Below are 25,344 nucleotides of genomic sequence, written 5' to 3'. Positions count from 1 at the left end.
CTGGAAGATGTGTACGTCAAATAGGATATGGAGTATATCTGCCGTTTTAGATGATGTTGCCTTTTTCACTGCAAAAATTTCAGGACATTTTGAATGTGCATCAGCTACAACAAGAAATATTTGATTATGGAAATGTCCTGCATAATCAATGTGAAGTCGATGCCACACAGAGCTTGGCTATTCCCAGGTGTGATGGGGAGTGTTTTGGGGCTGTTGCTGAGTCTTTTGGCATCCTGTGCATGACTTGGCCATATTCTCTGAAGTTCGTTTCCAGGCCACCATATGTAGCTTCAGTCTAAGTTTTTTATGTTTACAACATCCAAATGACCTTCATGAAGTGCCTCATTTATTTAAGACAAAGGTTTGGAGGCACAATCACTCTTGTTGCCCACATAATACATCCTTGACAAACTGATAACTGTTTATGTTGATCTGAGTACCCCTGGAGATCAGCATCAGTTCTAGAAGACCAACCCTTTATTATCAAGTCAAATAATGTGGCCATAGTGGTATCTCAACTTGTCTTTTTCTGAATTTGACCACTTGTAACGGGTAAGGGCCCTGTTGTGTTAGGTGAAAAATTTCAGCCTAATCGGAAAGGTTTTTAATTCTGTTACAATCAAATGGTAGGCATGGTAGTCCATCTGCATTTGCATGTTGTTTTGTGCCACTGAATTCAATTTGGTAGCTGCGGCTACCTAAAAACAAAGCTCATCATTATAAGCATGTTACAGCCATTGTTGGAACAAACTTATGAGGACTGAAAATAGCAACTAAGTGTTGGTGATCAGTGACTAATGTGAAATGTTAACCATATTGCCCACACTAGGCTTAGATCTTCCCTGTCTATCTGTGCATCATTCTTTTCAGCAAGACTTAGGGACCTTGATCCAAACGTAATTGGTCGTTGCAGTCAAGCATCTTGTGAGAGAAAACAGCAACAATGCCATATGTTAATGTATCACAAGCCAGGTACAATGGCAACTTTGGATTAAAATGTGTCAACGCTTTATCAGATGTAATCAGTTGCTTGACAGTTTTAAACACTTGTTCATAAACTTGTGACCATTCCCATTTACTTACCTTCTGCAGCAAACAGTTTAGTGGATGCATCACTGTTGAAAGATTTGGGCAAAAATCAGTGTTAGTAATTTACAATGTTCAGGAAAAAACATAACTTGGTCACATTTTCAGGTTGAGATGCCTTTAGGATAGCATCAGTCTTATCCGGGGATTTATGGAGGCCATTCTTATCAATAATATGTCCATGGTACTCTAGATAATCTTTAAAGAATTGGCATTTACTTTTATTAGCACTCACTCCAAATTCTGCCAGTCTAGTAAGGACTGTTTCAAGGTTTGTCAGATGTGCACTATTATCACAACCAGTCACAATTGTGTCATCTAAGTAACACTGAATACCAGGAATGTCCAGCAGCACCAGATCTAGAGAGCAGACAAAACTCCACACACCAGTCTGTTATAATGGAGTCCCTTGTGAGTATTAATTGTGAGGTACTTTGTAGATGATTCTTATTCCATCTGTAAATATGCTTGGGCCAAATCTATGTTTGAAAAGTACTTACCACCACCAAGTGAGGCAAAGATAACCACTGTGTGTGGTAAAGGATATTGGTTGACATGCAGTGCAGGGTTTATTATGACTTTAATGTGATCCTAGATACATACAGCACCAATTTTCTTGATCACTGTAACAATGGGCATTGCCCACTTAGACCAATCGACTCTGGAGAGGACACCCTGCCCTTCTAAATGTTGGAGTTCTGCCTCAAACTTAGGGTGAATAGCATTATGGCATCAGTGAGCCTTATGGAACTTTGGCTGTTCATCTTCTGTGCTTTGATATGTTTGAGTCCCAGTTCCTTCTTGGATCACGTGCACAGTGACTCAATAGTGAATTCAGCTTTTCTGGTGTAGGACGTGTTCGTTGTCCTGAAATGACCTGCATTTCTTTTATGGACTGCCAATTAAGCTGGATACTTTTCAGCCATTCACGTCTAAATAACAGAACACCTCCTCTTGGTAGCACATTTAAATCCAGGAGATGTCTCTGGCTTTCATACACATCTCTTTTACCTTAAGCTTACCAATAAGATCAATCTTTTCACTGCTGTATGTTTTTAGTATTACTGAGTTGTATTTCAGTTTCACATTTGGGAATTTTTCTTTATAGTCTTTTTCTGAAATAATTGTCAGGGCTGATCCAGTGTCTAACTCCATTTTTAATGTCACTCCTTCAACTTTTGGCATCGCCCATATTATTTTGTGGTCAGTGGGTTTTATGGAATGGAGTTCCAGACAAGTCAGATGTTTGGTTTTTGAGGAACTGGAGTTGGTTTCATCAATATCGTGCACCTTTTTGTCTTTATTACCCCTTTTATGTTAATTTCTTTTATTTTCTTTCATTTTGCACATTTTCTGGATGTGCTCTTTTTTATTGCACTGCCTGCACTCTTTATCTTTAAACAAACATTCAGTTGGAATGTGCAATTTTTTTTCCATATCTAAAACAGGACTGCATCTTTTCAAAGTGCTTTGCTACAGTGTTATTGACACTGCACTGTGGAGTCACTTTTCTCTGAAGTTCCAGGGTGTCTTTTGCTGCCATTTCCATAGAAATTGCTATTTCTGATGCGCGATGTAATGTTAATTCCTTTTTGGTGAGGAGCTGCTTCTGTATGCTCTCGTGTGCAAACCTGACATGAGTCAGTCTCTTAGCGCATCCGACAAGCCCTCGTCAAACTGACAGTGCTCTGCAACCACCTTATGTCAGCAATATAGTGCACAATTGACTCATTTTTCTGTTAATCCCGTTTATGAAAACAAGACCACTCAGCAATAATTATTGGTTCCAGGTTCAAATATGCTTGCAATTCATCCGCCATGTCTTTAAATGATTTTTCTGCAGGTTTCACCAATGCCACTAGACTGAGCAACAGACTATAAGTTTTCGGGCCCATTACACTTAAAAGCATGGCCACCTTTCTCTCTCTTTCCCGATATTGTTTGCGAGGAAGTACTGTTCAAGTCTCTCAACATTAGTAGCACATTCCTCCTTTGTGCTGTCAAAAGCAGTAATTTATCCTACACATCTGTTTCATCTCGGTAGAGTAATATATATTGCTCTACTTTCCCCTTTTGTATTATTAATATGTAGCCTTTGTTAGAATGCCTAATCTCACAGACTTACCACTGTTTATAAGGTATCTATACATCTATACATATTAATAAAAGGCAAAGCCCTCACTGACTCACTGACTGACTGACTGATTGACTGACTGACTGACTGACTCACTCATCACTAATTCTCGAACTTCCCGTGTAGGTGGAAGGCTGAAATTTGGCAGGCTCATTCCTTACAGCTTACTTACAAAAGTTAGGCAGGTTTCATTTCGAAATTCTACGCGTAATGGTCATAACTGGAACATATTTTTTGTCCATACACTGTAATGGAGGAGGCGGAGTCACGTATCGCGTCATCACGCCTCCTGCGTAATCACGTGAACTAAAAACAAGGAAGAGATTTACAGCACGAGTCAAACGCGGGAACGAAGGTAAATGACGTTAATTTTTGACTGTCTTTAAATACTGTGTAAGCATACATATTAACACGTGCAATTAAACGTGTGCATTTACGGGGTGATTTCTCAGGCTTAAAAGCTCGCCTTTTATCAAACGCGGGAACAAAGGTAACTGACGTTGTTCACTGTCTTTTAATACTGTGTAACCATACATATTAACACATGTGCAATTAAACGTGTGCATTTACGGGGTGATTTCTCAGGCTTAAAAGCTCGCCTTTTACTAAAAAGGTAAATGCAAAACTATTTTCAATCAGTTTATTGAAACGCTCCCGTTAAGGATTGCAATAACATATTCGCGAGATAAAAGAACGAAGTAGGGGGAAATGACGGAAGGGCCGCAAACAGCGAAGAGCAAAAAATTCATTAAACAATTCAGAAGGGAGCGAGTGAAGCATACAAGCATGTTCATAAGGGAAACAAAGCACGGTGTAAAACGTAAGTTTAAATTAAGTTTATAGAAACGCTCCCGCTGCGGATTGCAATAACATATTCGCGAGATAAAAGTTTAATGAGAAGACACGAGGTATAAACGAACCACACACTGTGGCGCAACGTTAGGGGCAACAGTTTCAACCATTCTATGATCTGCTTCTCGCAACTGAAAGACGGCACATGGCGGATGTTAGCCGACTTGCTGACCGCAACGTTAGGGGCTTCAACTCTGGCGCTGACGATAGAGATTCGATTCACGAGAGGTGATGCAGTGAGTGTGTATGCCTGATGAGCCCAGAATTAGGGAGAAACACATGTCGCATACTCTTTGCATTATTTGAAAGTAAACTATTAAATCCATTCTATGATCAGCTTCTGGAAACAGAAAGAGGGCACGTGGCGGATGTAAGGCGACTTCCTGACCAACCAAAAGCGTTACCTGGCAGGTAACCACCCATACAGTCAGAATGTGATTCAGAAAACGAATGCCATGAATGTAATTACCACGATCTACATACTGTCAAATAAACTAAACACACGCCGTAGCGCGACAGCTGTGAAAAGCGAGGTTCACAAAAAAACTGATCCTTAACAAATTGTTATTGGTATATTTTCGATCCGTTTAAAAAGGTTTTCTTTTCTTATTAAAAAATTAAAAGCCGTACTTCGCCGCAACGAACCGCGAGAATTTGGCTATATATATCTGCTTCTCGCAATTAAAAGAGGGCACGTGGCGGACTTTAGACGACTTCATGACCAAACTTAAGTGTTACCTGCCATGTAGGGTTACCACTTTTAATACAAAAAAATAAGGGACGCATACTGCAGCGGGTGCCACATCTGAGTGCCAACAGTTTGCAGACTGGTACTTAAAAGACCCGCCCTCCTCACTGGACAGTTAAAAAGACCAATCAAACTAACGATGACATCAAGTATTACCCAATCAAAAGTAGGAAAGGAGGCATCTTCATAAAATGCGTGTGGGATGATTTGCATGAGACGCTGCTTTAAAAAAAATTATAAAAAAAATACGGGATAAATCCCGTCCCGTATTGATTCAAAACGGGACGCGCAATTTCATTCTCAAATGCGGCACGATTCCGTATTTTAAAGGACGGGTGGCAACCCTACAGTGCCAGGTAACCACCCATACAATCAGATTGTGATTCAGACTAGGAATGCAATGAATGTAATTACCCCGATCTACATACAAGGCGAAAGTCTTGCAACATTCAAAGATGATGGTTTGGGATAAGTACACCATACAACATAAAAGAGCTTATGAAGCCTTGAACCGAAAAAAGCAAGATCTCAGAGATCGTAAAAAAAAAAATAGGAGGTAATGTCGTTTTACTCGCTGTAGATTTTAGTCAAACATTACCAGTTATTCCACGAGGGAGACCAGCAGATGAACTCAACGCGTGTTTAAAATCCATGCTTCTCCCACGCTCGGTTATATGTCGCGTGATCTCGGGTAGGTACACCAAAAAATGTATACATTTAAGCATGTAATGGGCAAACAAAAAATGAGGTATACCCGAAGGCACTGCAGTAGTACTTAATGTAACTTTACTTCTTAAATGTTAATGTTTTACTGTTTAATAATTTATACGCTTCTTATATGTTGTTCAAATTCTTTTATCAAAATGCCAGTGACAGCGCAATGCACGATAACATGGAGTGAATACACCATACGCATCCGCCCACAGACGCCCTGGTGTGCGCAGATAGGAGTTGATTCTACAATAAAATAAAATAAAGATAAAAAGAGTAATACAATCATCACCCATAAAGCGGATAGTAGACGTGACGTACTATATGTGTACCAGATTTCAAGTCAATAGGTGAAACGGTTTGCGAGCTACAGGTGATTTAAAATCCTGGACAGACACACAAATTGCCACGGTAGCAAATTACAGAAGATTTTACTGTTTAATAATTTATATTTATATGAAATGCGCTTCTTATATATTACTTCATATTCTCATATGATAATGATGTTAATGTTTATATTGATTTCTATGTTATTGAAACTGCATGTATGTGTGTATATGTATGTATATATATATATATATATATATATATATACTAGCAAAATACCCGCGCTTCGCAGCAGAGTAGTGTGTTAAAGAGGTTATGAAAAAAAAGGAAACATTTTAAAAATAACGTAACATGATTGTCAATGTAATTTTGTTGTCATTGTTATGTGTTGCTGTCTTTTATATATATATATATATATATATATTTTTTATATATAATATACACACACACACATAAACATTTATATACATATACATATATATACATATCTACATATACACATATCTACATATATATACACACATACATAAACACACACATAAGACTTATTGACTGAAACGGGCTTTCACGAAAAAAGTTAGGGCTTTGCTACAGGATACACCCTCCACAAGTTAAGCAAGTAAAAATAAAATATATATTTCTGTTTTATTTAAACCTTTTAAGTTCATATGCATAGCCCCATTTGGCTGTTTAATTTTTTCTTTCTTTCTTCAGTAATATTTAATCTCCTTAAAGAAAAAGAACATATCCATTTTACTTTTTTTGTATCTCTTTAGTAATATTTTACTGTAAAAGGATAACCAGTATTTAAACCTTTTATGTTACTTTATACATTTATTTTACACAATGTTGAAAAATTAATAAGAAAGCTACATATTTTGGCAGCTGCTGCTTTCATTTTCAATGAAATGAAAAAAGCTCTCCAAGAGAAAACGTCAATGAAGAAGAAACAGTTTGCACTATCTAAAAATCAGAAACCCTCATTTATAAAAGTTTGCTGCAGATGACTTAACTGAAAATAAATGAATAGTTCCTATGTGTATAATACATATTTATCTATTTTACTTATGCCTTTATTCCACCAACTTACAACATCTGAGGTACAATTTGTTACATTACTTTTGTTTTTTGCAGCACAGGCAGGTGAAGTGACTTCCTCAGGGTCACACAGTGGTGTCAGTACCACGATTTGAACTGACAAGCTCCGGGTTTACTGAAATATTACTGAAGAAAGAAAAAAAACGAAAACGGGCAAATGGGGCTATGCATACAAATGTCCATCCGTCCATTATCCAACCTGCCATATCCTAAATACAGGAGCCAATAAGTAGATATGTATATATACAGTATATATATATATATATATATATATATATATATATATATATATATATATATATATATATATATGTACAGTAATCCCTCCTCCATCGCGGGGGTTGCGTTCCAGAGCCACCCGCGAAATAGGAAAATCCGCGAAGTAGAAACCATATGTTTATATGGTTATTTTTAGAATGTCATGCTTGGGTCACAGATTTGCGCAGAAACACAGGAGGTTGTAGAGAGACAGGAACGTTATTCAAACACTGCAAACAAACATTTGTCTCTTTTTCAAAAGTTTAAACTGTGCTCCATGACAAGACAGAGATGACAGTTCTGTCTCACAATTAAAAGAATGCAAACATATCTTCCTTTTCAAAGGAGTGCAAAGCAAGCAGTCAAAAAAAAAAATCAATACGGCTTTTTGGCTTTTAAGTATGCGAAGCACCGCCGGTACAAAGCTGTTGAAGGCGGCAGCTCACACCCCTTCTGTCAGGAGCAGGAAGAGAGAGAGAGAGATAGAGAGAGAGAGAGAGATAGAGAGAGACAGATAAAAAAAATCAATACGTGCCCTTTGAGCTTTTAAGTATGCGAAGCTCCGTGCAGCATGTCCTTCAGGAAGCAGCTGTACACAGCCCCCCTGCTCACACCCCCCCTACGTCAGCGCAAGAGAGAGAGAGAGAGAGAGAGAAAGTAAGCTGGATAGCTTCTCAGCCATCTGCCAATAGCGTCCCTTGTATGAAATCAACTGGGCAAACCAACTGAGGAAGCATGTACCAGAAATTAAAAGACCTATTGTCCGCAGAAACCCGCGAAGCAGCGAAAAATCCGCGATATATATTTAAATATGCTTACATATAAAATCCGCGATGGAGTGAAGCCGCGAAAGGCGAAGCGCGATATAGCGAGGGATCACTGTATATATGTATGTCTATATATATATATATATATATATATATATGTAGATATGTAGATTTGTATATGTATATATATGTTTATGTGGATGTGTATATACGTATGTATATGTAGATATGTGTATATGTAGATATGTATATACCCTAAGTTCTTGTCTATAAGCCGGACTCATGTATTAGCCGGAGACCAAAAATCATACGAATTTTTAAAATAAAATCGTATCATAGATAAGCCGGACTCATGGATAAGCCGAACGTACTATAACCTATAACTAATAGAAGGGAGGGAGGTCAGTGGTCTCACTCGCGCCCATTTAATTTCTTTAAGGGGGGGAGAGAGTGTGAGATATTGCACTCGCGCCCATTTAATTTCTTTAAGGGGGAGAGAGTGTGAGATATTGCCGTCTCTCTCACTCCCCGCATGGCGCGGTTGGAGCGGCCGGAGCGCGTTCTTTCTGCTCTGGGTGTCGCCGAGTCAACACGAGCGCGTAGCGGTCATTTAAATTGTGATTTTATATGTAAGCATATTTAAATATATATCGCGGATTTCTGCGGACAATGGGTCTTTTAATTTCTGGTACATGCTTCCTCAGTTGGTTTGCCCAGTTGATTTCATACAAGGGACGCTTTTGGCAGATGGCTGAGAAGCTACCCGGCTTACTTTTCTGTCTCTCTTGCGCTGACTATCTGTGATCCTGACGTATGGGGATTGAGCAGGGGGGCTGTTTGCACACCTAGACGATACGGACGCTCGTCTAAAAAATGCTGAAAGATTATCTTCACGTTGCTATCTTTTGTAAAGCTGATTCCTGAAAAGACATGCTGCACAGTGCTTCGCATACTTAAAAGCTCGAAGGGCACGTATTGATTTTTGACTGAAAAACAAACTCTCCCTCTCCCTCTCTTTGTCTGCTCCTGACGGAGGGGGTGTGAGCTGCCGCCTTCAACAGCTTTGTGCCGCGGTGCTTCGCATACTTAAAAGCCAAACAGACATATTGATTTGTTTGCTTCACTGCTTTGAAGAGGAAGATATGTTTGCATTCTTTTAATTGTGAGACGGAACTGTCATCTCTGTCTTGTCATGGAGCACAGTTTAAACTTTTGAAAAAGAGACAAATGTTTGTTTGCAGTGTTTGAATAACGTTCCTGTCTCTCTACAACCTCCTGTGTTTCTGCGCAAATCTGTGACCCAAGCATGACAATATAAAAATAACCATATAAACATATGGTTTCTACTTCGCGGATATTCTTATTTCGCGGGTGGTTCTGGAACGCAACCCCCGCGATGGATGTATAAGCCGGACTTATGTATAAGCCGATATTCTATTTTTTCATTTTCACAACTTTTTTCCTTAGATAAGCCGCGGCTTATTGACAAGAACTTAGGGTATATGTATATGTATATATATCTTTATGTGTGTGTGTGTGTGTGTGTGTATATTATATATATAAAAGACAGCAACACTCATAACAATGACAACACAATTACATTGACAATCATGTTACGTTATTTTTAAAATGTTTCCTTTTCTTTTTCATAACCTCTTTAACACACTACTTCTCCACTGCGAAGTGCGGGTATTTTGCTATTTATCTATATATATTTAAACGAGAGTTGGGATCCGAGAGACTGTGTTTGTGTGTTTGTGGAGGGATGGAGAGTTAAGGCGGGTGTTGGAGTCACGTGATCATCTCCCCTCCCATTCACCTCATTTCATTCACTTCATTTCGCTCCAAGCTGAGCTCCGCAGCTGGCGCGGTCTTGCTGTTCTTGATTTGCTTTTCACATGGCCAAGTATACGTTCCATGCTCAAGAGTAAGCTCAGCGCACAACTTGGTCATATTACAACCGGAGGGGCGAACTGACAACATGGTATACAAAGAGATCCTTAACAAATAATTATTGGTATAATTTCCCTCAGTTTATTATTTAAAATTTTAAAGCAGTACTTCGCCGCTGCGAAGCGCAGGTATTTTGCTATTATATATATATATATATATATATATATATATATATATATATATATATATATATATATGTGAATGTATGTATGTATATATGTATGTCTATATTTATATCTATATATATATATATATATATATATATATATGTAGATATGTAAATTTGTATATGTATATATATATATATATATATATATATATATATATGTATATGTGGATGTGTATATGTATATATATGTATATGTAGATATGTGTATATGTAGATATGTATATATATGTATATATGTTTATGTATATATATGGTTACATAACCTCTTTAACACACTACTTCTCCGCTGCAAAGCGCGGGTATTTTGCTATATGTATATATATATATATGTGTCTGTATGTGTATATATATATATATTTATATATATATATATGTGTGTGTATGTATGTATGTGTGTATATGTATGTGTATATATATATGTTGATATATGTATATATATATGTGGATGTCTATATATATATATATATATATATATATATATATATATATATATATATATATGTAGATATGTGTATATGTAGATATGTATATAAGTATATATGTTTATGTATATATATGTTTACATAACCTCTTTAACACACTACTTCTCCGCTGCGAAGCGCGGGTATTTTGCTAGTTATTGTATATAACTTATCCCTACCTTCCCTTCTATATCTATAACCTCAGGCAATTAGATGTAGTAAAAAGACAAGCAGGAATTAAGTTACAGTCATCCCTCACCTATCGTGGGGGTTACGTTCCAGAGCCCCCCGCGATAGGTGAAAATCCACGAAGTAGCGACCTATATTTATTTTATTATTTATACATATTTTAAGGCTTTATAAACCCTTCCCACACTCTTATAAACCTTTCTCACTCTCTTGTTAACCTTTCCCACACTCTTATAAACACTTCCTATGCTCTGAAACACTTTCTACATTCTTAAACACCGCAGACCAACACTGCACACTGCATGCAGCAATCAGACGTCGATGTGTCTGTACTCGCTTTGTGAAGGAGGGCAGCTGAACTCACGCTGAGCAGAAATGGACTTTGTGCTGCTTCTGCCAAAATGCCTGCTTGTCGCTCTGCGCGTTCGGAAGGAGGAGGAGGAGTGGGGGTGTGTGAGGGCTGAACGCACGTTCGCTCAAACCCCCCTCCCCGGAGGCGCAGTACGCTCCTGCCACTTCGCATTGTCAAGGGGGTGGGGAGCTGAATAAACGCTAAGGAGAAGTGGACTTTGTGCTGCTTGTCGCTCTGCATGTCAATAATTTAAAAGCCTGTACAGCACCTATTTTCCTGTCTCACTGTCTTGCCTTGCGTGAAGTTAAAATGTTTTATAATAGTGAGATGTTACTCATATCCTTAGCCCGACATCCACATATCATATGTGTTAACAAAGTGTGTTTTATAAGTTTACATGTGGTTTAAAGCATGTGGGATGGGTATTTTAAGGCTTAAACTATAAAAATGTTTATTTATATGGTCTTTCTATATCGCGGATTTTCTCCTGTTGCTGATGGGTCTGGAACATAACTTCCGCGATAGACGGGCAATCACTTGTATTTAAAAACCCGCGAAGTCGTGAATCCGCGAAAAGTGAACTGCGAAGTAGCGAGGGATTACTGTACATATGAAACAATGTATTATTGGTAATATTCATAAATAATAACAATATGCAAAGTACATTTGAATATTGGCAACCATACAACCTGATTAAATGGTGATGTGTAGTTCAGGCAGCACACAGACTTGTAGTTACTTAAATGTCTCTAGTTAATGCATCATTGCTGCTCAGCTTTCAGCCACATGTCTGTTCAAAATGGCTGCTGAGCTGTGCTCTTCATTGTGTTGTCTTCATCACAGGTTAGCAAGAGAGAGAGAGAGAGAGAAAGAGATACTTCTTCATCATATGTTGGTTAGTAAGAGAGAGATTGTGAGGTTAAACACATACATTTATAGATGTTCTGTCCAACCCCTAGAGCCAATAGGACATCATGGTACTTAAAGGCCTCTGAGACAAGCCAATTCCAAACAGCCATACCTCAGACCAATGGGGGAATAGAACATCTTAACACCTGCCCCCAAACCATATGTTAAAGTACACCTTAGCCTACTTGCGGGGGGGTAGAAATGACTTTAGCAAAGAAACACTCGGCAAACTGGTTTAAGACACATCCCCCAAATCCTGTCGTAAAATTCAAACAGACCCATTCCTGGGGGGGGGTAAACACTAAATTACATTGCTTTACCTAAATTACAAATAAAGACATACAAAATATTCATCAAGTAATATGTAAAATCTCACATCACAACAACATCCATAAATTTTGTTTCAATTCATATGATTTTCTTTATGCACTTCTCTCTTTTATCCATGTCTCTTCTTGCAGCTCTGGGGTGCTCTCCACAAGATGCCTCAAAGAGCATTGAAAATATTGATAATTCACTTAAGTGGAGAAGCCCAGGTTGTTTTGAACATTCAGCATGCGACAGGTTTTTTTTTCTTCCTCTCATTGCCAGTTCTGTTGTGTTTTTACACTTATACAAACAGTAAGCCATGCATCCATTATCCAACCCGCTATATCCTAACTACAGGGTCACGGGGGGTCTGCCGGAGCCAATCCCAGCCAACACAGGGCGCAAGTCAGGAAACATACCCCAGGCAGAGCGCCAGCCCACCGCAGGGCACACACACACACACACCAAGCACACATTAGGGGCAAACAGTAAGTAATGCAGCAATTACCAAGTTTCCATTATTTTACTTGCTGCAAAAACGTACACTAATACCAAGGTACAGGCACATCACATATTCTATGCAATTGTTTGGTAACATAAAATAGTCTGTATATTTAGTCTTAACTTCTCGCATATACTGTACATAACATAGGCTTTGAAGGTTGTCTTTGAGAACACTGACTAGAACTACAGATAGATGATATGACCTCAAATTGAGGTCATGATATTTTCCAAAATCTTAACAATACCGATACTATAAAATAAATAAATAATCTCTTCAGAGTTAATAAAAATATAGAAGTAAACACGGTGAGACATTGCAGCTGAAAATATTTTCTTGCGGAAATACTTTTGTGTTACCTGAGGTAGAATAGTATAAACATGAATCATAAATTCACCAAAATAAAAAAAAATAATAAAAATCCTTGAAATGATATAAAAATCTAAATAATTACAACTACATTTTTTTTCTTGATTACAAAAGTGCAAAAGATCCCTTCTTTAATAATAGTTTTGCTAATTATAATTTTGTGTTCTAGAACTGGCAATTCTCAAAGTTCTTTATATCATTTAAATCTCATCAGAATGATCTTCACAATTTCTTTGCTAGAAACACCATCCTATTACCAATTCCCAGCTTTAGTGCTTCCCCATGGTATGTGACCACATTTTTACCAGTGCTGAAGGCTGAATACCCTTTCAGGGGGTGAAACTGTGACAAGAATTATCACAAGTTCAAAATAATTAATTTACTATAAGATGCAGCATTGAGACGTTACTCATATTACATACAAATGTTAGGATATTTTATTTTTAAGTGTGGATTGTTTGCAGAATTACATTATTTTTTTAAAGATAAATACACTGTAGAAAATAAGCAGAAATCACAATCTAATTTATCAGTCATAAAATACAGTATAAAGTAATTCAAATCATGTCCTATTTGGATGTTAGGCTGGCACACATATTTTTCTATGTGTTTATTTAAATATCTGTCATTTAGGATTATTTGGTTACATTTCTAATAAGCATTGTGTTTTCGCAGTGTGTAGTCTGTGCCCAAAACAGCCCAGTCTTGTCCATTTGTTTAGCCTTAATGCCCAGATGATATCTGTTCTACTGTCAGTACAGTGATCCCTCGCTATATCGCGCTTCGCCTTTCGCGGCTTCACTCCATCGCGGATTTTATATGTAAGCATATTTAAATATATATCGCGGATTTTTCGCTGCTTCGCGGGTTTCTGCGGACAATGGGTCTTTTAATTTCTGGTACATGCTTCCTCAGTTGGTTTGCCCAGTTGATTTCATACAAGGGACGCTATTGGCAGATGGCTGAGAAGCTACCCAACTTACTTTCTCTCTCTCTCTATCTTGCGCTGACGTAGGGGGGTGTGAGCAGGGGGGCTGTTCGCACACCTAGACGATAGGGACGTTGCTACTTTCTGTGTGCAGCATACTTAAAAGCTCAAAGGGCACATATTGATTTTTGACTTTGTTTTTCTCTCTCTTTCTCTATCTCCCTGCTCCTGACGGAGGGGGTGTGAGCTGCCGCCTTCAGCAGCTTTGTACCGGCGGTGCTTCGCATACTTAAAAGCCAAACAGCCCTATTGATTTTTTTTTTGACTGCTTGCTTTGCACTCCTTTGAAAAGCAAGATATATTTGCATTCTTTTAATTGTGAGACAGAACTGTCATCTCTGTCTTGTCATGGAGCACAGTTTAAACTTTTGAAAAAGAGACAAATGTTTGTTTGCAGTGTTTGAATAACGTTCCTGTCTCTCTACAACCTCCTGTGTTTCTGCGCAAATTTGTGACCCAAGCATGACAATATAAAAATAACCATATAAACATATGGTTTCTACTTCGCGGATTTTCTTATTTCGCGGGTGGCTCTGGAACGCAACCCCCGCGATGGAGGAGGGATTACTGTAGTCATACAAATATGACGAAATTCTTTCAAGGCCCAAGATGAGAAAACCTCCTGTAGCTCTCCAGCAATTACTTCCCCGGTGTGATCATCTGTGAAGCAAGAATTCTGAAGGATTCTGTTTTTCGGTTTCACTTGTGGCCAATATAGTGAATAGTGAGACCTACTTTATGTACAGTATGGCTAAATGAAAAGAATGCAGCAGTATTTATTTGGTTCAAAACCTTGTCACAACATTCTGTGTGATGTTCAGATTTTCACATGACTAAAATATGGACAGCTCCTTATTTCGTATCTTGGATCCAAGGTTCGAATCAACTTTCTTCAACTTTCAACTTTGAAAGCAGCCTTCTTTATGTAAAGTCTGAATCAGTTCATCCAGGCAGTTGCACATTATATCCCTCAAATGTTCACTCTTTCTGTCATGTGGTTTGCGAGCCAAAAAGTATGTTTTGATAAATGTTTGTAGGTCGCAATCTGATGTTTTAAGTCAAGTATCTCTTCTGCTCTGGCTGTCATGTTTAGTAGCTTCTTCATATTCACACACACAAGTGGTTTCCGGATATTTTAAAAGGCTAGTGGTGGTTCCACCTTTAGCCACAATAGCTTGACAACATAATTTGAAAAGTATTATTTCTTGGAGAAACCTGGGAACTCAAAAAACCAAGCCGATTCCAATAACTGAGCACTCTGCCTTTTTAAAAGAAATTAAAAAAAAAAACTAGCCAACCCGCAGAGTACCATACGCCACATTATCAGGCCGCTTTTTTAATGATTTTTAAGAACAGGGAAAAAATTAACATTTGAAAAAGCCATAATTTAATAAACCACCAAGAAAAGTAACATTGTAACAATGCACGGTACGAACCAACATACAATTGTCCGTGGAGGACCGCTGTCACGCCTTCTCCTCCCAGAGCGAGGGACGGGGGTGGACGGCGCTCGGGCGCAGAGGGCGGAACAGGAGGAGAGGGGAAGGACGCCCATTCCGCCCCCTCTGTCATGCTAGTCTGCTGATTTCTTGTTCAGTATGCACTGCCTGCTCATGTGCCCACCCCCAACTCGTCACCTGAGTCGTTTTCGTCTTTGCACAGTAAACATGCACCTGTGAGTCATGTAGACTTTTCATTGTTCTTTGCGGTTCTGGCTGCTTTTCTATATATAACCCACCAAGTCACCCGACCACGGTAGTAGCTGGGGTGGGGGGTGTGTACAAAGGGCAGGGATGTAATCAGTGCGAGCGTATGACCCGCACTTACTAGGAATTCCTTGTTCGTGGAGAACAATTGCAAGCCCCGGTTTCCAGCACGTATGGGGTTCAAAGGCTTACCCACGCTTCTCTGCGCCGGGTAGACACACGTTGATCCATTCAGTGTAGCACGCGTGCAGTAAATGAAGATCTCATGGCAAGCCTGAAAGCATAAAATTGGAGCTGTGTGACTCGCGTTCTTTTCGCAGTTCGCTTTTCCTCAACATGGGTCAATTGTATGTGCCAGCCTGGATCTCTATAAGGGAATAGCAGTGGATAAACCATGGGGTCACAGTTCATATTGAGAACAGAGATACGCTTGCAAGCATCTCCCCTTGGATATATGCAAATGTCGCGTTGTGCAGGAGGTTCCCTGTCTTCACCTACAAAGATAGCAGCGACATCAGTTTGACAGGACGGTGCGTTATACCTTCTCATAACCACACTTGGATTTTCCATGAACACCATTCGTACAGCAGTAACAGGGTTACCGTGAGTAATAATGTCATGCATTTGCATGTAAGACTTTGCGAAGGGATTAACCTGTCGTATCATGTTGTTTAGTTGAAACAACAAAATGTCACTGCAAGTGCTATTACATTCATTTTGCAAACGTTGACTGGTAGCCTCAGCAGAATCGAAGATATATAGCTGACCGTATTGTGGTGACGTGTCAGGATTGGTATATAAAGGAGAGACCTGGTGATAAATTTGACCGTGGATTCTGAAAGCATACGGTCCTTGTCCAGATGGTTGAGCGATGTGTGCGCCCATTGACGCGAAAGCTAAAGCAGAGTTGTTTTCCCTGATATGATCACAGTAATTTCGGGACAGCGGGTTCTTGCCAGTCAAGAGGTCTTCTAAAAAAAGAGGGGGTTTGGATAGCGGTGGCAAAGACACCTTGCCGGCATGACAACACTTAGTGTAATGTCCGGATTTGTTGACCTCTGCTGGCCAATGAAGAGCATTGCAAGAAGCACATAGTGTGGTAGGTAGGCCAATGTTATGTTCTTGGACGTGAATGGCGTTATCTTCTTGAAAAGCTGCAGAAAACTAAATGCGATGTTTGTGCATGAACGATTCAGTGCTGTGTTGACTCTAAAGGGAATTGGAATGAGTTGTTTCGAAGCATTGCCGGCAATGTTCACATTGCATAATTCGTTCAGTGGAGTGTGTTTTTAAATGCATGTTGAGATATCTCTGCACTCGGAACGTTTTTGAACAAATCATGCATTGAAAGATCTGTTTGGAATGCGTTTGTTCAGTGGAGTGTGTGTTTAAATGTGCTTTGAGAGATTTCTGGCGCGTAAAGGTTTTGGAGCAGTGTTGACACTGAAAAGAATTCATCAGGGAATGTGTTTTGAGATGGTTAGTAAGGTATCTGCGTGCGTGAAAGTGTTTGTCGCAAAGTTTGCATACAAATGTTTGTGTTGAATAGATCTGCATATGGTTGTAGAGATCCATCTCACCTGTGAAGTCCTCGTTACAAAATGTGCAATTGAAGGTGAGAGTGGAATGAGTTCGTAAGTGTTTTTTGAGAGCGCGAGTTGTTTTGAAGCATTGCTGGCAATGTTCACATTGCATCATTCGGTTAGTGTTGTGTTTTTTAAATGTGCGTTCAGATATCTCTGCACTCGGAAGCTTTTGGAACAAACGGTGCATTGAAAGTCCTGTGTGGAATGCGTGTGTTCAGGGGAGTGTGTCTTTAAATGTTTTTCAGGAAGAGGAGAGTGGGCAGGTGACATCACATTAGTGTGGCGAGCAAGTGGGTGTGCATCCTGTGTGCACACACCGACAGAGTCAAAAGATGTCACCAGAAGGTTATCACGTGTGTATTTGAGAGGCATGAGAACCTCGTAATGCCCATGATCCAAAGGACCGCTAAAGAGCCGGGATATGGAGAGACGTTGGGCCGGATTGCAAACTCGAGGAGAGGCATGAGGATGGTCTTGGAAGTAAATGGTGATAGTAGCTGGAAGGATTTGGGACATTGCCACAATTTCTGCCTCGCCACCATAGACTCCGGACGTATTCATGTAGTCAGCGTATTGTTGAGCAGACTGTATAATAATGCCTCTGTGACTAATAACAACGGACACCACGTCGCCGTAGTTATCCCAATGTTGGCAAACAAAGTCAACAGCCATGTTGCGAAGTTTGAGAGCAACAGTTTCGTCAATGACATTTTTCCAGAAAAACCCAACTGATAGAAACAAACAGTTACCTGATGCAGGAATTTCTATAACATTGAAAGAAGTGTTGTTTCCATGAAATACATTTGAAGCGGTAGCCATGGAGGGCAAATGAACAGTCAGCTTGGCTCACAGCTGGATTTGGACCGCAGCACAGACCAAAGTGAGTGAGTATGTGTTTGATGAGCTGTTCGAGTTGGCGGGCAGTGCTCTGAGGTGCGTTCCCTATCACGTGGGAGGAGGGGTAGAGTTTCTGGGCGAGGCTTCGTTGTTCCTTTCCCATGGTTTTCGATGGTGGACGCAGTCGGGTGTCGTAACCGAAAAGAATAATGAAAAGTCAACGTGGCTCAGAGGTGCATGTGGACTCCTAGCACAGACCAAAGCGACTTACGGGGTGGTCGGTGAGTTGTTGCGTCTGGGCACATGAGCAGGCAATGTGAATGCCTAGAGAGCGATGGTGGACGCGGGCCGAGGAATAAGGAGTGTTGGTGAGCGGGGAAACGTTTTCCGTGTTCCTGCAGGACCATCTAAGAAGACGCATGTTTGTCGTGGACGCGGGCCGGGGAATAAGGAGTGTTGGTGGGCGGGGAAACATTTTCCGTGTTCCTGCAGGACCATCTAAGAAGACGCATGTTTGTCGCGGATGTGAATTGCTGTATGTAGCGTGTAAAACAGTTTGCAATGGTGCACGTGGTCGTGCGTTGTAACCGAAAAGTCAACGTGGCTCAGAGGTGCATGTGGACTGTAGCACAGATGAACATAAATGACGGTGTGTTTTCCAAGGCGTCACATCCGAGTTGGTGGGCGTGGCTCTGCGAGTTGTCGTCGTATCCAATGGTCTTAGAGTTGGTGGGCGTGGCTGTCTTGCGTGCTTTCCATGGGTGTCTACTTGTCGGCGGCTTAGTGAATTATATATATACAGTGGTGTGAAAAACTATTTGCCCCCTTCCTGATTTCTTATTCTTTTGCATGTTTGTCACACAAAATGTTTCTGATCATCAAACACATTTAACCATTAGTCAAATATAACACAAGTAAACACAAAATGCAGTTTGTAAATGGTGGTTTTTATTATTTAGGGAGAAAAAAAAATCCAAACCTACATGGCCCTGTGTGAAAAAGTAATTGCCCCCTGAACCTAATAACTGGTTGGGCCACCCTTAGCAGCAATAACTGCAATCAAGCGTTTGCGATAACTTGCAATGAGTCTTTTACAGCGCTCTGGAGGAATTTTGGCCCACTCATCTTTGCAAAATTGTTGTAATTCAGCTTTATTTGAGGGTTTTCTAGCATGAACCGCATTTTTAAGGTCATGCCATAACATCTCAATTGGATTCAGGTCAGGACTTTGACTAGGCCACCCCAAAGTCTTCATTTTGTTTTTCTTCAGCCATTCAGAGGTGGATTTGCTGGTGTGTTTTGGGTCATTGTCCTGTTGCAGCACCCAAGATCGCTTCAGCTTGAGTTGACGAACAGATGTCCGGACATTCTCCTTCAGGATTTTTTGGTAGACAGTAGAATTCATGGTTCCATCTATCACAGCAAGCCTTCCAGGTCCTGAAGCAGCAAAACAACCCCAGACCATCACACTACCACCACCATATTTTACTGTTGGTATGATGTTCTTTTTCTGAAATGCTGTGTTCCTTTTACGCCAGATGTAACGGGACATTTGCCTTCCAAAAAGTTCAACTTTTGTCTCATCAGTCCACAAGGTATTTTCCCAAAAGTCTTGGCAATCATTGAGATGTTTCTTAGCAAAATTGAGACGAGCCCTAATGTTCTTTTTGCTTAACAGTGGTTTGCGTCTTGGCAATCTGCCATGCAGGCCGTTTTTGCCCAGTCTCTTTCTTATGGTGGAGTCGTGAACACTGACCTTAATTGAGGCAAGTGAGGCCTGCAGTTCTTTAGACGTTGTCCTGGGGTCTTTTGTGACCTCTCGGATGAGTCGTCTCTGCGCTCTTGGGGTAATTTTGGTCGGCCGGCCACTCCTGGGAAGGTTCACCACTGTTCCATGTTTTTGCCATTTGTGGATAATGGCTCTCACTGTGGTTCGCTGGAGTCCCAAAGCTTTAGAAATGGCTTTATAACCTTTACCAGACTGATAGATCTCAATTACTTCTGTTGTCATTTGTTCCTGAATTTCTTTGGATCTTGGCATGATGTCTAGCTTTTGAGGTTCTTTTGGTCTACTTCTCTGTGTCAGGCAGCTCCTATTTAAGTGATTTCTTGATTGAAACAGGTGTGGCAGTAATCAGGCCTGGGGGTGGCTACGGAAATTGAACTCAGGTGTGATACACCACAGTTAGGTTATTTTTTAACAAGGGGGCAATTACTTTTTCACACAGGGCCATGTAGGTTTGGATTTTTTTTCTCCCTAAATAATAAAAACCATCATTTGAAAACTGCATTTTGTGTTTACTTGTGTTATATTTGACTAATGGTTAAATGTGTTTGATGATCAGAAACATTTTGTGTGACAAACATGCAAAAGAATAAGAAATCAGGAAGGGGGCAAATAGTTTTTCACACCACTGTAGATAAACAATTCTGCATCTTTAGCAAGCAAGATAAGGAGAACATAAGACCCGTGCACCACAAAGTGAAAAGTAAACTGAAAGCTTCAACGTACTTGTGCTTTGTTCACACACTGATTTTCAGTCTGCTTTGGTTTCATGCATTCTCAAAGAAAATGTGTATACTCCACATTGAGTTTATGCAGATACTAAAGCATGCCAATCAGTTAACTTTTTAATAATTTTTGATAATAAAATTTGTTTTAAATAATGGAATTTGTAAACCTTACACAATTCCACAAATTCAAACACAGATAACTGAGTTCACTGCAGATATAAAATTTATTCAACTTCCCTAATATTTTAAGCCTTATCCTAATGTGAGGAAGCATAGTAAAAGAGAAAGGGAGGCATGAGATTTAAGATTGAAAACATGGAGCAGGATTTGTAGTAGCAATTAAATGGAGGCAAGTAAGAAAGTAATGATCAGGAACGGCATCTGATTCAGATTCATTAGCAAAATAACACTAGCTAGTAGATTTTGGTTCGGACTTATGCACGACTGAAGAATAATGAATTAGCCACTACTGATTTTCCAGAATGCAAAACCACAGAAGGAAGACACAGACTTAGTGAAGTTGCGTTGTGTGATTTAGTGCAGCATTTGCATTTCCTTTTGTTGTTGATGCCTTCCATTATTCATACATTCCAGCAACATGAAATTAACTGAACTCTTTGTTTCCGTTTCTAAAGAAATTATATACTTGTAATTCGTTCTTTGAGTTATGTGTTTGGGTTTGAGAGTTGGGGGAAACCACTGAACAGAAGTTTGTAAAATGATTTTCTTTTACAAAGGCACCTCTTTTCTCAATATAATTTTACTTTCCAATCTTTATATTATTTCCATTCAACCCAGATTTCTGTTTAAGTAGAGTAGTGTAATCTTTAGACTCAAAAGTTTATTGCCTCATTTTTTCTTATGGATCTTGTGCAGTAAGTACTCCATTCTACCCTGACAACAGTGGAGGGACGCAGCTAAAAATAGCTGCATGAGTATCAGATGTAATACAAAATGTTTTCTTTTTCAGTGCAATTAGAGGATTTCTTTAAATTCAACATGTGATGGTCTTGAAAAGGTTATTAGAGGTTCACCATTTCTGGGCTTATCTCAGTACCAACAATACAGCAAAATTCAGATTGTGGCACAACATCACATCGGTATTCATGGTCATATTGGTATACTGCTCACCCCTAACTGAAACATGCTTTGTGAGTCATACGGTAACACCATTGAGGAACTCCACTTCTGTATCACAAAATATACCAGGTTTTGTGTGGATAACAGTGTGCTGTTTTTCCAATAACAAACCATTGATCATTAAAGACATGAAAGCCATACTGAATAAGAAGAAAAGGGCCTTCAGGTCTGGCAGAATGGAGAAAATTAAGAGTGTGCTGAGGAAGCAGCTTCATGAAGGGAACATCCAATACAGAAACCAACTTGAACACAACATGAAGAAAGTATGGAACGGGATGAGAACTATCACTGGCTACAAGGAAGCTGTAAACCCTGTAGAGGAAGGGAACAAGAACAGGCCTAACCAATTGAACCAGTTCTTCAACAGGTTTGACTCATGATTGACTGTCCAGACCTCCAGCACCTCTGCTAGCTTCTTTTAGAAAGTTGAGGAAGTTACGGAATTCAAACTGGCATCTGTACCCTGCACAGTTTTCCCTACAATGACACTAGCCCCCATCCACTGAACTGCATGCCTCTCCTAGTCAAGTGAGGAGAAAGTTGGGGAAACCTAACAGGAACAAGGCTTCAGGGCCAGATGGAGTCAACTCCAGGGTGCTGAAAGCATGTGTCAGTCATATCTACGGGGTCCTTCATCAACCTGTTCTGTCTATCAGAGTCTGCATAAGGTTCCACAGCTGTGGAAAACATCCTGTGCTGTCCCAGAGCCAAAGAAAGGACATTCCCGTGAACCCAAGGACTTTAGACAAGTTGCACTTGCTTCATACATAATGAAGACAATGGAGACGGAGAGGCTGGTCCTGAAATGGCTCTGGTTTTAGAACATCTTGATCCTCTGCAATTTGCCTGTCAGCCTCTCTCATTTGGAGAAAGCTGGCGCCACAGTCAGGATATTGTTCTTTAACTTTTCCAGTGCCTTTAATGCCATTCTGTCTAATTGACTGGGGAGAAGATCAAGGCTACACATTTTGATGTCCCTATAATCTCCTGGATCATGGACTGCCTGACCAAAAGACTGTTGTTTGTGACGCTTAGGAACTGTGTGTCAGAACTAGTGGTGTGTAATACTGGAGCACCACAGAGAACTTCCCTATCTAATTACCTGTTCACCCTTTATACAACAGACTTCCAGTATACCAGCACTTACCACCTTCAGAAATTCTCAGTTGACTCTTCCATCATAGGAGAAGGCATTTGGAAGACTTTGTTTTATGGTTCAGGGAGTGCCACCTATAACACAACCTGTAGAAGACAAAAGAGTTGGTGCTGCCCTTCTAGCATGCCAGTGAGACCTTGCAACTAGTCGCCATTCCAAAAGAGGACATAAAAATGGTGCAGAGTTGCAAGTACCTGGGTGTTCACATAAACAGAAAACTGAACTGGTCCGATAACACGGTGGTTCTGTAAAACAAGGGCTAAAACAATACTTCCTGAGGATGCTCAAGTCTTTTGATGTAGGCAGCAAACTCTTAGAAATATTTTAGCAATTCAGAGTAGCCAGTGTATTTTTCTTCACTGTGGTCTCCTGGTGTATCACATGAAGATGCACAAATAAAGGTGTATCTGAAACTGTCAGTTTAACTAAGTGGTTGATGCAGCTCCTTGTAATTGCCAGAGTCCTGAATAAGCTGTGTCATCTCAGTGTGCACAGCAGCTGGGATGGTGAAGTGACACTTTGAGCTATCCTTTAGCAAAGTCAGCATGTCTTGGCTAAGAGATTAATCATAACTTAGTGGTGGGTTTTCATCCCATCATTACATTTTTTTCCTATTTTATGGGGTACTGTGTCATTATTAAAAACTGTCAAATGTTGAAGCATAATGTTGACGGAACTGTGTGTTTTGAAAAATTCAAAGAAATTTCTAATAGTACCAATTCCTCTTGACATTTAATACCTAGAGTAGTGTACAACACGGCAACAGGAGAATAATGCTTTTTAAATTGGAAGATAAAATGAATACATACCAGGCCCTAACCAATGTGCCAAGTCAATAGAGAACTATTCAAAAGAATATATTATGGCAGCAAAAGATGATTAATCTATTAACTAATATATATGGTTTAAATACTTATGCCAAGAATATAATTTTTGTTTTTTTTTTAAGATATTTGTAACGGTGGTACCGTGGTTAGCAGGATCCAGTGTTATATGTTTCAGTTGTGTACCTGGTTGTGTCTGTGTAGAGTTTGCAGTGTTTTACCTAACTTGCGTGGGTTTACTTCCCACAACCCAAAAGATTAGCACATTAATGTGCAATTAAATTAATTTTGGAGATTAATCTTGTGTCCGGGGATGTGTTATTCCTTGCACCCAATGCTTCTGGAATATGCTGTTGCCCATCACTGCCCAGAAACAAACTAAATATGTAAATGTATGCATCTATTACATGCAAGCATGCTTTTTGTCTTAAATCTTGTTGGAAAAAGACATAAGAGAAAAACATTTGCAAGGAGATGTTACAACAAATTTATTCTGAAGGACATCCCTTCAAAAACTATAGTGACTTAGGATATTACTTGGGTTTCTTAGTATTCCTGGTTGTGAATACGGAATTTAATTGGTTTGTACAAGGAAGGCAAAACACCATGATAAAGTAAAAATGTAAGTCATCTGAAGCTATACTTCTGTCTAGTATATACAGTACCTACACAGAGAATGATGAGGACTGAAATATATATTTGTAAATAAGTTAAGAACTGAGCATTTACAGCAATACAATTGGTATATTCTTTAGGAATTATTTTTGCTGCTCTTCGCAAGCTTTCTTTGAGTAACTGTCATCCTCTTTCTTGCAGTTTCTGGAGGAGCGCACATTGACATTGAACCTGGTCCAGACATTCATATCTGTGGTGCCTGTAAACAAGCATATAATAACTTTGATCTGTTTGTTGCTCATAAGCAGAATGAGTGTCAGATGCCTTCAGATACTCCTCCAGCTCCCAGTGTTGTTCAGACGATTGCAGGTAAACAACTATGATTACTGTTATTTTTTCTCTAACATACAGCTGGCAATTGATTGTCATTTGGAGAATACTGGTTTATAACCAGTGACATACCAATCATATTATTTTGTATTGTTTTCTAACAAATGTGAAAAGTTGATTAGTCAGTCATGCATCCATTATTCATCCTGCTTTACAGTTGATCAAAATGGATTGTAACCTAACCCAATAATTACAGGACATGAACATCCTTGACAGGATTCTAGTCAGTACTGAATAGGTATAGACTTCTTGTTCCTGTAGGCCCTGTTTTTTGACAACCAACAATCCTCCACCCCCAAAAACTTTACTCCCAAAGAAGACAAGCTTAAACTCCAAAAAAAACCTTTTAGGAAAAAATGGAAGAAATGTTGGAAAAGGCAATTCAGAGAGAGAG

At 39.5% G+C, this 25,344-nt stretch overlaps 1 protein-coding gene across 1 annotated transcript in view; it reads left to right on the top strand.

Moving 5' to 3' along the window:
• Positions 1–25,344, top strand: part of zfp64 (zinc finger protein 64 homolog (mouse)) — a 76,115-nt gene that overhangs the window by 10,775 nt on the left and 39,996 nt on the right. The window contains exon 2 of the mRNA XM_028811910.2: positions 24,762–24,929. Within this exon, the coding sequence (XP_028667743.1) occupies positions 24,762–24,929 (168 nt within the window). The remainder of the gene's footprint in view (positions 1–24,761; positions 24,930–25,344) is intronic.

Source organism: Erpetoichthys calabaricus, chromosome 10, assembly GCF_900747795.2.
Source record: "Erpetoichthys calabaricus chromosome 10, fErpCal1.3, whole genome shotgun sequence".
Classification (NCBI taxonomy): Eukaryota; Metazoa; Chordata; class Cladistia; order Polypteriformes; family Polypteridae; genus Erpetoichthys; species Erpetoichthys calabaricus.
Note: the sequence above shows the minus strand (reverse complement) of the source record. Positions and strands in the feature narration are given on the sequence as shown.